This window comes from Vombatus ursinus, unplaced genomic scaffold (assembly GCF_900497805.2).
Source record: "Vombatus ursinus unplaced genomic scaffold, bare-nosed wombat genome assembly UNPS02014909.1, whole genome shotgun sequence".
NCBI classification, from domain to species: domain Eukaryota; kingdom Metazoa; phylum Chordata; class Mammalia; order Diprotodontia; family Vombatidae; genus Vombatus; species Vombatus ursinus.
In genome coordinates this window covers 5,369,093-5,385,242 of record NW_020954687.1, presented here as the reverse complement: position 1 = coordinate 5,385,242, position 16,150 = coordinate 5,369,093, and the positions used below count along the sequence as shown (strand labels likewise).

Sequence of the window (16,150 nt, the reverse complement as noted above, 5' to 3'; positions counted from 1 at the left end):
CAAAAGAATCTCCAGAAAACGCAAGTCAGACTATATCATTTATCTGCTCAAGAATCCACAATGTCTCACTATTATCTCTGGGACGAAATACAAACTGCTCACTGTAGTTTTTAAAGCCTATTGCAAATTGGCACTAGTTTCCCTACCCATAATTATTTCTGATTATTCCTCTTTATGCATTTCACATTCCAGCCAGATTCATATACTTGCAAGAGCAATAAGTAGGGATTCTGATACCTGAAGCAATAGGGATAGAGTCAGGTTTATGAAGAAATCACGAGCTCAGTTGTGGGAAGGAAGCAAGGTGGGGCCAGATTGTAAAGAAACTTATCTGGGGTATGAGAAGGCCTTGGTATCCCACCTTGGGTTTGTCCTCTTTCACCTCCCCTGTTCCATTAAAATGGCTGATGGATTGGGTGTGGTCATGTTGGGGGAGGGCTAACCTGCCCCTCTGGAATCCAGACTTAGCTTACTCCCACAATAGATTTATCAATCCCCCAGTCTTCCAAGAAGGTGGAAAGCTGCAGACAATGCAAGATAGTCCTCTCTCTGAACTTTGGGATGTGGCAAGAGTATATAGCAGAATATGTTTTACATGACTCACATGTATAATTGAGATCATATTGCTTGTTTTCTCAAATGGTGAGAGAGAGGAGGGAGGGAATTTGGAACTCATAATTTAAAAAAAAATGAATGTTAAAAAAATTTTAACATTAATTGGGAAATAGTTACCAAAATCAATAAAAATACATTTAAAATAGTATATAGCAGACATGGGGAAGGAAATGGCAAACCACTCCAGTATCTTTGCCAAGAAAACCCGAAAAAGAGGTCATGAAGAGTCAGACGTTACTGAAACAAACCAACAAAAACACAGCAGAAAGGGTAAGCAGCAAGCTACAGATCTAGGAGAGGAACCTGGCCCTGGGGAGATATAGTGAGGACAGTTGGTATGGAAAAGTAACGGCAGTAGCAAAAAGGTGGCTGGGGCCAGTAGCAACTGGGAGGACAGATCCCTTGGTTTGTGCCCCAAGTTCTTAGCCTTCTCAGTTTTCTCTGTCTTTATTCTGCCACCTCTTCTCCCATATAATAATTCCCCTCTCGCTAAGGTATGTTAGGCAGATAGCTCATACTCTTTTGGCCTCTGCTTTAGATTTTAGAGTTGGGTGGATGGAATATTTCCCCCTTCAAAATCAGTACGTCACCAGGCTTGGGTTTGTGAAGAGCTAAGGCAAAGAATGCTTTATAGTGATGGTTTGGCCTTTTTTTTTTTTTCATCTTATAAGGCCTGTACTAGTTCACTTGCATACTGAAAATACAAATGATCTATAAACTCTGGAACAGTAGGACATAAGCTCCTTAAGGGAAGGGAGGACCTCCTTTTCATTTTGTTTTATTTTTCCCTTAGTTTTTTATTTCTCCAGTGCACAATGTAGCAGTAGGTGATCATTAAGTTGAATTAAATCTTTGGAGGAACTTGACAGCTACCACCATCGTCTATCATGACTATAACTGAAGTTTGCTAATGATCTCCCTCCCAAAAGCTTTTGTGTGAAACGTATATATATATATATATAATTAGTAATGTTTTTAAAGTGTACTACTAAAACGTAGGAGTGAGAAAACTATCTTCAGGCAGAGATTGGGGTACACAGACCTCTTTGAGGTCACATTTCAGGGAATCCAAGAGTTTGGATGAGAAAAACAAATTACATCTTTAAATTTACTAACCTCTAACTCAAAATGAGCATTTCCTTCAATTATGAATTTTTGAAAAAATTCTGAGAAAATATCTGTAGATCCATAACACAAAGAAGATGAAACAAAAAAGATATTTGGAGCAAAATTTGGAGATAAGCAGGAGGAAGCCCAAGTCCTTGTAACATATAGTCTAGTGTTTTACTCACTGCTAAACATCACATTGAATTCTGACCGGGATTCTTTGAACTCACAAAATTCCTTAGACTCCTAGGCAGTGCTGTGGTCAGCTTAAAATAAGAAAAAATTTTACTGCCCTTGGCACAATATGTTCATTTTCATGTTTGTAGGTTGTTTTGTTCTTTCTCGCTCTTCTCCAGATAGGCATTTGGTAAAGAGAGGTTAAATAAAGGTAAAATAAAATAAATTAGGGCAAACTCACAGAATTCTCCTTCAATACAATGAAGTGAATCGAGATGTGTGCGTAGATCAGAAACAAAGGCATTGTTTAAACCAAAGAATTTAGTCACATTCTTGATGGGTAGAAATAAAAAGATAGCTGAATTTTTCCAGTCCTGGACTTAGCTACGATGAAGTAGGAATCAATGAGACAACCCTGGTGTGGTGCAAATACTGTACAGAGGAATCATACTTCTTTTGAGTCAAGCACTAATCTGTCAATGACACCTAAGTTGTGTTGGATTCTTGGGCATCAACATCACTGACTCATTCTGAGTTGGTTGACCACTAAAGACCCTAAGAGATTTGAAGAAAGTGATTTTTTGGCATATTTTTATAAGAACTGCTTGTTAAAAGAAAAGATCTTCCCCATCCTTTGGTGGTCAATTCTTTGAACTTGAGGGATATACAACATTTATCCCTGGTTCTGCTCTCTTCTCTTTGCACAAATTTATATGGTTTCCTAGGATTTTCTGAAACCATCTTCCTTGTCATTTCTTATAGAGCATAATACATCACAATCATATACCACCACTTATTCATCAGTTTCTCAATTGATGGGCATCCCCTTGACTTCCAATTCTTTGCCACCACAAAAAGAGTAGCTATTGATATTATTTGTACAAATAGGTCCTTTTTCCTTTTCTTTAATCTTTTCAGGATACAGTCCTAGAAGTGGTATTGCTGGGTCAAAGAAGTACACACAGTTTTATAGCCCTTTGGACATAGTTCCAAATCGGTCTCCAGAATGGTTGGACTAGTTTACAATTCCACCAACAGTGCATTAATTTCCCAATTTTTCCACACCCCCTCCAGCATTTGTCATTTTCCTTTTCTGTCATGTTAGGTATGAGATGGTATCTCAGAGTTGTTCTAATTTGCATTTCTCTAATCAGTAGTGATTAACAGCAGCATTTTTTTCACGTGACTCTTGATAGCTTTGATTTTTTCTGAAAACTGCCTGTTCATATGCTTTAACTATTTATCAACTGGGAAATAACTCCTATTTTTATAAAATTGGCTCATTTCCCTATATTTTTTGAGAAATGAGGCCTTTATCAGAGAAACTTGCTTTAATTTTCTCCCCAGTTTTCTATTTTCCTTATAATTTTGACCACATTAGTTTTGTTTTGCTCGTGCAAAAGTCTTTTAAACTTAATATAACCAAAATTATCTATTTTGCTTCTTGTGATGCTCTCTATCTGTTGTATAGACTTTTTCCTTATCCATAGATCTGACAGGTACATTTTCCCATGCTCCCCTAATTTACTTATGAAGTCACCCTTTATGTCTAAATCATTAATCCATTTTTGACTTTATCTTGATGACCAGTGTGAGATGCGGGTCTATGCTAAGTTCCTGACAAATTGCTTTCTAGTATTCCCAGCAATTTTAGTCAAATGGTGAGTTCTTACCCCAAAAGCCTGAATCTTTGAATTTATCAAACAGATTACTGTGGTCATTTAGCACTTGTATTGTGTGCTTACTGTATTCCACTGATCCACCACTCTATGTCTTAGCCAGTATCGGCTTGTTTAGAGGATTACCACTTTATAATATAGTTTGAAATCTGGAACCACTAAGGTTATCTTCCTTCACACTTTTTTCATTGGTTCTCTGGATATTCTTGATCTTTTGTTCTTCCAGATGAATTTTGTTATTTTTTTCTAGCTCTATAAAATAATTCTTTGGTAGTTTGTTTGGCATGTCACTGAATAAGTAAATTAGCTTAATTAAAATTGTCATTTTATTATATTAGCTCAGCCTACCCATGAGCAATTAATATTTCTACAACTGTTTAGCTCTTTATTTGTGTGAAAAGATTTTAGTAATTGTGTTTATATAATCCCTGGATTTGTCTTGACAGGTAGACTTTCAAGTATTTTATATTGTCTGCAATTATTTTAAAAGAAATTTCTCTTTCTGTCTCTTACTGCTGGGCTTTGTTGGTAGTATGTAGAAATACTGATGATTATGTGGGTTTATTTTATATCCTGCAACTTTGCTAAAGCTGTTAATTCTTTCAATTAGTTTTTTGGTTGATTCTCTTGGGTTGTCTAAGTATACCATCATATCATCTTCAAAAAGTGATGTTGTTTCTTCATTGCCTATTTTTATTCCTCCAATTTCTTTTTCTTGTCTTATTGCTAGAGCTAGCATTTCTAGTACAATATTGATTAATAGTGGTGATAATGGGCATCCTTGCTTCACCCCTGATCTTAATGGGAATGCTAAATCCAATCCCATATATGTAAAATGAGGAAGTTAGATTAGATCATTTTTAAGTTTCCTTCCAATTCTAAATTTTTAGTCCTATCATCCTATGGTAAATTGCAGAAAGGCAGATTTAAGCTCAATCCAAGGAAAAACCTCCTAACAGAACTGATCCAAAGTGGAATGGACCTCATTGGGGAACAGGGGGTTTTCCTCTCACTGAAAATCTTCAGGCTGAGGCAAGATGACAACTTATCTGATATATTATAGCATAGTATAGTAAATATCTATCTATATCCATAACTATCTCTCTCTCTCTCTCTCTCTCTCTCTCTCTCTCTCTCTCTCAAGAGAGAGAGAGATAGAGATATGCCTGCTTGGGTACAGGTTAGACTAGTTTATGCCTGAAGTCCATTCCAATTTTGAGAGTCAGTATCCCTCTTCTCGTTAATGGACTAATAAGGCTTGCAATGCACCTACTATTATAAAACCAACATCCTCCAAGTTTTTGGGGACCTCATTTTTCTCATCTGTAAAATGAAAGGCTTGGATTAGATAACCTCTAAGGTCCTTTCCAGCTCTAAAGATCTAATTTTATACATACATATGTGTGTATATGTATTAGCAGAGATGTATATGTATGCATATATACCCACCTAGAACTTCTAGCTGTTAAATTAATAGCTAACATTTATATAGAGCTTTACAGATTTTTGAAAGTGCTTTCTTTACTACTCTGTGAGTTACATACTAAAAGTATGATTATCTCTATTTTTTCCCATGAGGACACTGAACCTTACACTGGTAAAGCAACTTGTCCACAGTCACACCACTGTCAAGATGAGAGAAACCAAGTCATCTGAATCTAACTCCAGTGCTCTTAACACTTCACCACTCAGTTCAATTATCTAAGTTAGCTGGTTTAAATTATTCAAGCTCTTGCTCTTGCCTTCATAGGGAAGAAAATTTTAAAACATGATAGCTAAAGTCCCTTTTGGCTCTGATTCCACATCTATTTAGTAAAGAAAAAAAAGAAATAAGAGATAGTAAAACATAAAAGGTTAGTTAAATAATAACAGATTTTTATGCTGAGATCAGGTTTTATTTATGTTTGCCATGGAATGAACTGCATTCATTTGGATGGTATGGTTTGGGCATTTTATGTAGCTACTGTAAACTGTTGCCTGCCCATTTTTGAATGGGAAAATCTGGTGTTAGCCAGTGAAAACTGTCTCTAGGCTCCTGCTTTCTGGGGCAAAACAGTATACTTTCACCCACAGGGCAAAACCAAGAACAAAGGTTACCTGATAGAATTCAAAACATCTTCTGAAATGCCTATGAGGAAGGTCAATTGACTCTCCTTGGCTTAATTTTTAGCTAGACAGACACGACTGAAAGGGAATACTGGCAAAAAAGCAAAATACCTATTGTTGCTTGAGATTGTGGGCATGGAAAATGATCATACTAAAGACAAATGTTGGTTTTTTCTTTTAATAATTTCACGTAACTTGTTTCCCAGAATGAAACATCTGTATTAAGTATATTCACTTGTATTTGTATAGCCAAATCACACCCTTTTCAATTTCCTTCTGTGTATACAAAACCCTAGGAATACAGTGAGTGGATAGTGATGAGACCTGTAATTTCACTAGTAAAGGGAATTTTTTTGGTGAGTAAACTTCATCTTCCAAAGCGTGAACACACTGAGAAATTAAGTGACCTGCCCCGTCACACAGGTAACATGTGTCAGAGGCTAAACTTGAGTCTAGATCTTTCCAGTTAAGAGGTCACACTTCTCAAAGACAAAACTAAAAGCAATCTCTGCCTTTAAGTAGTTTACATTCTACTGGGGGGATTTAATATGTAAACAGATAAGCATATACATGATTACTTGAGGAAGGAGAGAATACTGACAAACTAAGGGATTGTGAAAGGCTTCCCATAAATTTAAAAAGAAAAGAGTTTATCTTTTGCCCTTACATTGGAATTTGAAGCTGTTCTCACTCCCTGTCCCCACAGCCTCCATTAGCTGAAATGATCAGCGACAAAAATATTTTCTCTTTTTGCCAGTAAGTTTGGAAGACAGTGAAATGGTTGATTAAAGTCATTTGAAAAGACAATGATATTGATTAAAATTGAGCTTAATGTCACTTTTTTTTTGTCCAGGAAACAGATGAATGACTGTCATGTCTGAGAGAGAATTGGCTTTTTCTTTTGAACATTTTAAATTGCTCTAATTTTGGTAAGAAAAAAAGAAAACATAAATATTTTAAAAATCTGTGGACGTGGCTTTATAGTTTGCCTCATCTTCAAAATTATTTCATATTCACAACATTCATATAATCGGGAGTGTGGCACAGTGAACAGAGCACTAGCTTGTAGGCCAGAAGACCTGGGTTTGATTCCTGACTTTATCCCTCAGCTGTGTAACATTGGACAGGCCACTTAACCATGCTGAGCCTTAGTTTCCTCATGTAAAAAACAAAGAAAATAATATCTGTACTAGCTACCTGAAGATATGATGGTGTGTTACACATGTTTGTGTATTTGTGCTATTAAATCAATAAGCATTTATTAAGAAATGTTTACTCTGTGCCAGAGACTGTGCTAAGCACTGGGATTACAAAGAAAGGCAAAAGACAGGAGTGGAATTTATTAGGGGAAAAAAAAAAGCAGGGGTAGTGTTCATGATCTCAGACAAAGCGAAAGCTAAAATAGATTTAATCAGAAGAGAAAAGGAGGGAAACTACACTGTGTGTAAGCCATATTAATCAATATTGTTTTAGACTATCTAAAATAATTAGGCAGTATAAGGTTGGAATATTGCTGTGGTATAGGAAATGATGAGTTGGTGGACTTAAAAAAATAAGGAAAGACTCAGACTTATGAATGAAGAGGTTCTCCACCCTCAGAGAGACAGAAGACAAATAAGTACAGTATGGTCTTACATAGATCCATATGAATGTATATATCTCTATATGAGTATGATTATAGATATCTAAATATATGTGCATGTAAGTATATGTATATATGTATTTTATATGTATACATGTGTGTGTATATGAGCATATACATGCATATATATATATATGCACACACACACTTAATTGTAGCCTTCTTGGGGTAGGGGAAGAAGGGGGTGAAAACAACAAAGTAAAAAGTGTACAGCAGAGGACAAAAGAAAACTTACAAAGAAGCAAAGAAAAGTTGGACAGTTCAGAACACAATGTGTAGTGTTTATTATATAAGCTTTCTTAAAATGGAAATTTATTCCTGTATATTTTGAATCCTCTCAAGTTCTGCTGTGCACACGACAATGCCTTTTAAAATTTTCTTATTTTGTATATAAGTTTTAGTATTTAATTTCATTATGTTTCTTTGTTTCTTATTGTATATTTAAGTTTAAAATAATTTTAAAAAAAGAAAGGCAAAAGACAGTCTCTGTTTTCAAGGAACTCACAGTCTAAGGGGGTGGAGGGGGGAGATAATATGCAAACAACTAGGTACATATAGGGGCAGCTAGGTGGCACAATGGATAGAACACTGGGCCTTCAGCCAGGAAGATACATCTTCCTGAGTTTAAATCTAGCCCTAGATGTTTACTAGCTGTGTGACCCTGGGCAATTCACTTAACCCTGTTTGCCTTAGTTTCCTCATCTATAAAATCAGCTGGAGAAGGAAATGGCAAACCACTCCAATATCTCTGCCAAGAAAACCCCAAATGGGGCCACAAAGAGTAGGACATGACTGAACAGTAACAAGGTACATACAAAATATATATAGAATTAATGAAAGTAAATAGCATTAGGGAAGATCAGGAAAAGCCTTTTATAGAAGGTGGAATGTTATCACTGAGGGAAGGCAATAAGGTTAAGGAGAAGTGAGAAGAGCTTCTTGCAGAAAGGGTGACTGTAGCTGAGATTTGGAGTCAGAAAATCAAGGAGGTGAAGACAAAAAAGTGAGAGGGAAAGGCATGGAGGACAGATAGCCAGGGAAAAATGCATGCAATCAGAAGAAGGAGTGTTATATACTGGGAATAGCAAGAAGACCAATGTTATTGGGTGGAAGAATGTGGGGAGGGAAGTAAGGTATAAGAAGACTAGAAAAACAGGAAAGGCCAGGTTATGAAGAACTTTAAAAACCAAACAGAAGATTTTATATTTGGTCCTGGAAGTAATAGAGAACTACTGGAGTTTATTGAATAGGAAAGTAACCAGGGTCAGATCATGTATGCAAATTTTAAAATTGACTCATATTTTCCTCATGGACAATAGTAGTAGCGGCAGTATTTGTATATCTCTCACTTTAAGGTTTTATAGTTATCTCTATTGATCCTCAAAACAATCCTGTGAAATGAATACTATTATTATCTCTATCATTTTGCAGATGGGGAAACTGAGTCTGAGAGAAATCAAGTGACTTGTCCAGGGTCACATAGGTGAGAAGTATCTGAGACAGAATTTGAACTCAGCTTCCTGATTCCAAGTCTATCCATTAATGTATAAAATGAAGGGGTTTGGATTAGATGACCCCTGGTCCCCTCTAACCTTGGATCTATGAGCTTATGTTCCTACAATTCTATAATTAGAATGAATTAGAGAGTCAGAAAGAAGTTGAGAACAGAGAGTTTCATGCCATTAGGTCTATGTGCTCTCTGCTAGGAAACCATGGGCGTATTAATGAGATGATTGCTTATAAATAATGGCTAACTACAGAGAACTTTTATGTCAATGATTCAATTTGATCCCCTAAAGCACCATGTGATGGTTTCTTCTATCCGTGTTTATTAGCAGAATAGCATAATCCAGAGTCTGTGGGTTTCTAGAAGGTGATTAATCCATGATTCAAATCCGGACAATTTCAGGCACCATTACAGGCCTCAGAGGTTTTTGGTTTGTGTGGACTTTCTAGCAGCCTCTGCTGCCTGCTCCACTAGTTTATTAAAAACCTAATCCTAAGGTTGAAAGTCTACAAATTTTATTCTCTCCATCTCAAAGAAGACATGGAAAATTTTTCTAGTCTTTTTTCAGTTGTGCTTGATTATGCTTTTAGAGTTCTCAATTCCTGGTCTGTGTTCCAAAGTCATGAAGTTGATTAATTTCTTTATTTTATTTCTTTTTTTATCCAAATTAAAAGAAAATATTTCACATTAATAGTACTTTAACTTGAATTTATCCATGCTGTTGAAATATTGCCATTACTCTCATAATTAAGCACTCACAAAATATTTCTAACATGCTTAGTTACACTATAAAAGAATACCTCCCTTACATAACATATGTATGGTGCTTATGACTTATAAAATCATTCTACATCCATTATTGTCTCATTGATTTTATATACATATATATAAACATATGCATACACACACTCACACACATATATGTATATGTATAGGCAGGAATCATGATTTTTTGCCCTGTTTACCTTATAGGGTTATTGTGTGGAAAGGTCCTTATAAACCTTAATATTCAAGGAAAAAAAATGAGCTATTGTTATTATCCTCATTATAAAGATGAGGAAACTAAGTTTGAGTGATTTGACCAAGGTCACATAAAAAAGAGAATTGGGATTTGAGTCCAGGTTTCATAAATTCAGTCAGACATCATCAACATTGAATCCAACCCATAATCCTCTCTATGATATCTCCGATAATTGATCTTTTAGTCTTGTCCTGAAGACCTCCAAGTTTGAGGGAAGAAGGATCCACTCACTAAGTCCCATGGTAGCACATTCTGCCTTGAGATAATCCTTATTGTTAGGAAGTTAGCCTCAGTCTGCCTCCCTGTAATTCTTGTCTATTAATGTGAGTTTAGCCTTCTGGGGCCTAGCACTACATGATGCTGCCTTCTAAGAATATTTTAAATAGAATACCTTGTTATTCAATTTTTCTTCTATAGTTTTGGACAGATCCACTGAGATAGTAATAATGATTATTGCAGAATTCATCCTTAGTAACAAGAATAACAGCTTCTAGCATAATTTCTTTCTGAACTCTATTGAGGATGAGAAAAAATGATAATAATAATTAATAACTGACATGAATAAAGTACTTTAATTTTTGCAAAGAACTTTACTGAATGACCTCACTTGACCTTCACAACAACCTTACTGGTATGTACTAAATGTGTTAGTATTCCTTTTGTACTGATGAGGAAACAGGCTCAGAAAGGGTAAGAGCTTTACTTGCTCAAGAGACATACACGCAGCTGTACCATATCAATGTCATTATATGAAGAAGGAGAGAAAATCAGAGGAACCACTGAGAAACAGTTAAAGTTAGAAATGCTAGCTTTGGAGTTTAGCTTGCAGACAGCTGGACCATGTGATGGGAATATTTTTAAATCTTGGAATGAAAAGCAATTAAGAGGGGGATCTGTTTAAGGATTTAGTTACAAGCCCTCTTGGAGAAATGAACTGGAGCAAAGAAAGCAATAGGGGGATAAATAGCCTTTGCCTCCCAGTGAGAAGATCTCAATTTCAATACTTTGGTTTGGGTTCAAGGAACTCCATTTCAACTCCAGAGTCAGAGCAGATCAGAATTTAGAAAGTAGGCATGCAATGAACATTAGAAAAGCAAAGACCATCAGGATGAGTGAGAACTTACTCTTCTTGGCTTCATCGAGTTTATCTTTGGCTCGTTTTTCTGCCTGCAAAAGTTGCTGGATTCCCTGAGACTGACTGGCCAACATTGTCTCCGTGGGATCAGGCTGTCTTGAGGAACTCTGATCCCTGGAGGGGGGGTGGGTGAGAGAGATTTATACTTTCAGTTATCATCACATCGCTTGGAATGTTTTGTCAACAAATTCTGGGCATAGTTATCTTGCATCAAACTAGCTAGCTCAGGTCAGATAGCCACAGCACTCACAAAAAGCAGAGTACAATTCAGAAAATCAAGGTAATTTATTTCTAGGGACTTTCAGAACTTGCAATTTGGGGAGTCTAAGAGCTGTCTTACTTTTGATGAAAAGAAATTTCAGTTAATAGGAGGGGTAAAGTAGCATAGGAGTAGAATGTTGAATTTGGCACCAGAAAGAAATGGATTCAAATTTCGTTTTTGACAGAACACTAGTGTGTGTGACCACAGACAAGACATTTAATCTTTCTAAGCCTCAGTTTTCTTGTCTGTTAAATGTGGATACCCGAAATACAAATCTTATAGACTAATTGTCAGGGTCTAATGAAATAATGTATATAAAGTGCTTTGCAATGTCTGAAGCATAATCAAAATGTCAGTTATCATTATTATCTATTTATATACTTAGAACTGGAAGAAACTCTAGTATCTCATCCAACCTATCATTTTACAAATAAAGAAACTGAGAGCAAAAGATTAAATGACTTGTCCAAGGTCAAACAGTAAATGACAAAAGCAGTATTGGAACCCAAGTCCTTTGACTACAAAACCAATGCTCTCCTAGAGTTTTGTAACATGAGTATTAAACTAGATTTGAATGAATATGGTCATATAGGAAAAGACTATGAACTTGATGAAGGTGGATCTGAGAAACCTGCAAACAGGGTGAACATTGTCTCTAAACTTTATTGGTGAAGTAAATTGACCAAAAGGGAGCTGTGGATTTTAATTACAGGCAGGGAGAAGAGATTCCATTCAATTGAAGAAATATTTATTAATTTTTAATGTCTACTTTGTGTTAGCCACTGGAACAGAAGATTAAAAAAAAGGCAATTCTTGCCCTCAAGGAGCTAACAGTTTACTAGAGGAATGTATCATGTGCACAAATAATGACAATGCAGGTCAGGGGGTAATTAAGTGTGGAATTATGGGACTGTGGCTTGGGAATAGCAAGAGGCCAGGATGAATTATGGTTTGGGAGATCAGAGATCTACACCTTAATTTATAATATATTGATTACTCTGTTGAAGTTTTATTTGTTGTTGTTCAGTTGTGTTCAACACTTCATGACCCCATTTGCGATTTTCTTGGAAAAGATATTGGAGTAGTTTGCCATTTCCTTCTCTAGCTCATTTTATAGATGAGGAAACTGAGGCAAACAAAGTTAGGTGACTTCCCTAGGGTCACACAGCTGGTGTCTAAGGCTAGATTTAAACTCAGGAAGGTCCAGGCTTGGCACTCTATCCATTATGCCACCCTGCTGCCCTCTTGAAGTTCTGTAGAAATCATCATTCAAGACCTACTTATTTTTAGCCAGATAATAGGAATTTAAAACTTTTTCTTTAGCTATTTGTTTAGTGTGATGAAATTATTTGATTCAGGTATATTAAACATCTCGAAAGGAAGACAATCCTCGATTTTTTTTTTAATTTGGAAGGGGGAGAACATTTGTTCTTTTTCTTTCTTTTTCTAGGCCTCAGAAGATAAAGGTGCTAAATTTTCTTTGGGTGTCTATAGAAATGTAGCATGTAAGCATTCCCTATAGCTCTAATTATGGGGGATGAAGTTTGTAATATTCTTCTTTAATTTACTCTTGTTACAGGAAATAATGGAGAAACCCAAGAGTAAATTAGAATCTTTAAAAAATGAATATGATAGAAATGGCATTGGGGCATATGGCATCTTTATTAGTTGAATTAATTTGAAAACTAGTCAGCAATGAGGCTAATGGGTCACTAGTGAGTTCCTGAGGCAGAATTTGAGCTTGTCTATTGCCAAGTCCTGTCAGTTCTATTTCTCAGTATGTGTCCCCTTTTCTCCTCTGACACCATCTTGGTGCTTTAGGCTCAGTCTCCCTCATTTGTAAAATGAGGATGTTAATATCACCTGTAGTACATACCTTGGGTGGCTAGGTGGTGCAGTGGCTAGAGCACCAGGCCTGGAATCAGGAAGACTCCTCTCCCTCAGTTCAAATCTGGCCTCAGACACTTATTAATGGTGTGACTCTGGGTAAGTCATTTAACCCTGTTGCTTCGGAGAGAATGAAATGGCAAACCACTCCAGCATCTTTGCCAAGAAAATCCCAAATGGGGTCATGAAAAGTTGGACATGACTGAAAAACAACTGAACCACAAAAGTATTTACCTCTTAGAGTTGTTGTGAGTATCCAATGAAATAATATATTTAAAGTACTTCACAACCTTTAAGTCCTATACAAGAAGCATCAGTTATTATTACAAAGTATTTTGTTGTAATTTTAAAAGAATCAGGACTACAAACAAATTCTACCTTGTGTCAAACACTCATGAGTCTCAGGACCCAAGTAGAGCTGGATTATTTTCACACCCTCTTGGTTGGGGTTATAGCCCCAATCCAGGAAACCCAGGAAAACCTAAGCTTAGCATCCCTCATTATATGGAGCCAGACTTTCTCACTTGCAATCACACAACTCATAAGTATATAAAGTACTTTGCAAACCTTAAAGCATTTTTTGAATGTTAGCTATTATTATAATGGACAATATTTAGTGTCTATGTGAGTGCCAGGTGTAGTCCTCAGTGACAAAAGCAGGAGAAATCACTCAGCTCTTGCCCTAGAGGAATTTACACTGTAACTGGGTAAAAGAAAGGCAAACACAAGGAAATCCATATGATTGCCAATGACAAGAATACATATACATTTACCAAGTCAGCAGTTCCCATCTAAAGATCTACATAGAAATGCTAAGTAACCAGAATTGGGACTGAAGAAAGGGGTGGGGTAGGGGCCCGGTTCCCTGAAGGCAACTAGTTAAAGAATTGTTGACTTATAGTGGGGAAGGGAGAAGGAAATAAACATTTATATAGAGCCTACTACGTGAGGGACAGTGTGGGAAGCACTTTACAAATATTACCTCATTTTGCCCTCAAAACAACTCCTTGTGAGGTAGATGTTGTTATTGTCCTCATTTGCAGTTGAAGAAACTGAGGCAGAGAGAGGTTAAGTGCATCACATAGCTAGTAAATGTCCAAGGACAAATTTGAACTCAGATCTTCCTGATTCCAGGTCCATCTCTCTAACTACTGAACTATCTAGCTGAAGAGATATGGCAGAGGTGAATCTTGATCAGTGTTTTGAATAAAATGAGAAACAAAATAGAGCATTAAAGAATACGGATGGCATTTCAGATGTTGGAGGCGGTATGGTGAATCCATATTAAAATATTGAAAAGTGTTTGTGAGACCAGAAAAGTAGGTCTACTTGACAAGTGTAACTACTGTTTACAGTGAGAAGAAGCAAATCTGGGAAATGTTACGGGAAAATTGGCAGTTCTGAAAATGAAATAAATAGGCCTTTCCTGCTTACCCCCAACTTCAAATCACTTTGTATTTATTTATGTTTTGTTTAATTTTGAACACACATGCATACACATACATATATACAATATGAATGAAAGACAGAATGAGGGAGACAGAGACAGAGAGACCAAGAGACAGTCTTCTCTGATGGAATGTAAGGTCCTTGGAGGCAAGTATTGTTGTATCCTCAGTGCCTCTAGTACTTAATAGGTGTTTTATAAATGCTTGTTGATTGATTGAATGAAAAGTAATGACAATGGGAATGACAATGGGAAATGAGATAAAAATCTTGAGGCTAATAGAGATGAAAAAGTTGGAAAGAAGGATCCAGTGAGGTTTGGAGATGAGAGAACTGTGTTGCTGATGAAATATTCAGTTTCATTAGATAATGGAGTGCAGGGCAGGCAGAGACACTCAATAAATCTGTGTTGAAAACAAAAACTGTCAGGCTAGAGAGAATAGGAGGTGCTGTATAGATACCAGATTCCATCTGGCTCTCCAAGGAGGGTGGGGGCTGGATGCTGCTCTAATTATAGAAGATAGAAACCTATGGCTGGGAAACAATAGTGTTGGATAGCAGAGGTCAGAAGTTGAGGATAAATCAATAGTTAACACAGGAGGCAGAGTTCATAAGGAGAATTCGTTTTCCATTTAGAGATTTTGGTATGCATTACTAACTACAGACCTTTAATACTATATCTGAGTGAATTGTATTTGTAACTTCTGCCGTATAAAGTTGGTGATATTTTTGTACATGTGTTAGAATTAAGAAAGTTAGAAATCTACTTAAGTTCCTGAATATTGACCTACCCTCTTAGAATTAGCCTTACTGCCAACTATACCTTTAGAACCAAGAGCTCTTAACCTTCCTTTGGGTCACATTTGTTTGTTGTCTCCTTTATGAAATTGTGAGCTCCTTGAGGGCAAGAATTGTCTTTTGCCTCTTTTGTAACCCAAGAACTTAGCACAGTGCCTGACACGTAGTAGGTGTCTAATAAATGTGTATTGACTATTTTGTTTTTTTTTTTAGATTCATGGAGCCATGAGAAACTTACGGACCCCTTCTCAGGAATTGTACTTTTAAATGTATAAAATAAAATACATAGCATTACAAAGGAAATTACAATTATATTGAAATAATTATCTAACTATTTAAAAAACACATTCATGGATCACAGGTTAAAATCCCTTGCCTTAGAGGAACTGAGAAATTTGGTCTGGGACCAGGAATGGTGTCACATGCCTATAGTTCCTGCTACTGTAGAGGATGAAACTGGTAGATAGCTTGAGGTTGGAGAGTTTTGAATTCAGTAGGGCAAAAGTCAAAATCATGTCTTGTCTGGCACCAATATGGTGAGCCTCTGGCATTGTGTTGAAGGAAGGGCATCAAGCTGCCTAAGGAGGGGAGAATTTGTTTAGGTGGGAAATGAAGCAGAGTCAAATCATCTATACTTGATCAACAGAAGGTTTAAGCCTATGAGGAGCCTCTGCATTTCCAGCCTGGGGAAGCTAGGGAAAGGAAGGAAGGAAGGAAGGAAGGAAGGAAGGAAGGAAGGAAGGAAGGAAGGAAGGAAGGAAGGAAGGA

General features: G+C 36.5%; 1 protein-coding gene across 1 annotated transcript in view; it reads right to left on the bottom strand.

The window, feature by feature from the left end:
- ATP6V1G3 (ATPase H+ transporting V1 subunit G3) overlaps positions 1–11,063 on the bottom strand; it is a 31,053-nt gene extending 19,990 nt beyond the window's left edge. Inside the window, exon 1 of the mRNA XM_027843377.1 lies at positions 10,979–11,063. Coding sequence (XP_027699178.1) covers positions 10,979–11,063 — 85 coding nt within the window. The remainder of the gene's footprint in view (positions 1–10,978) is intronic.
- Between the last annotated feature and the right edge of the window lie 5,087 nt (positions 11,064–16,150).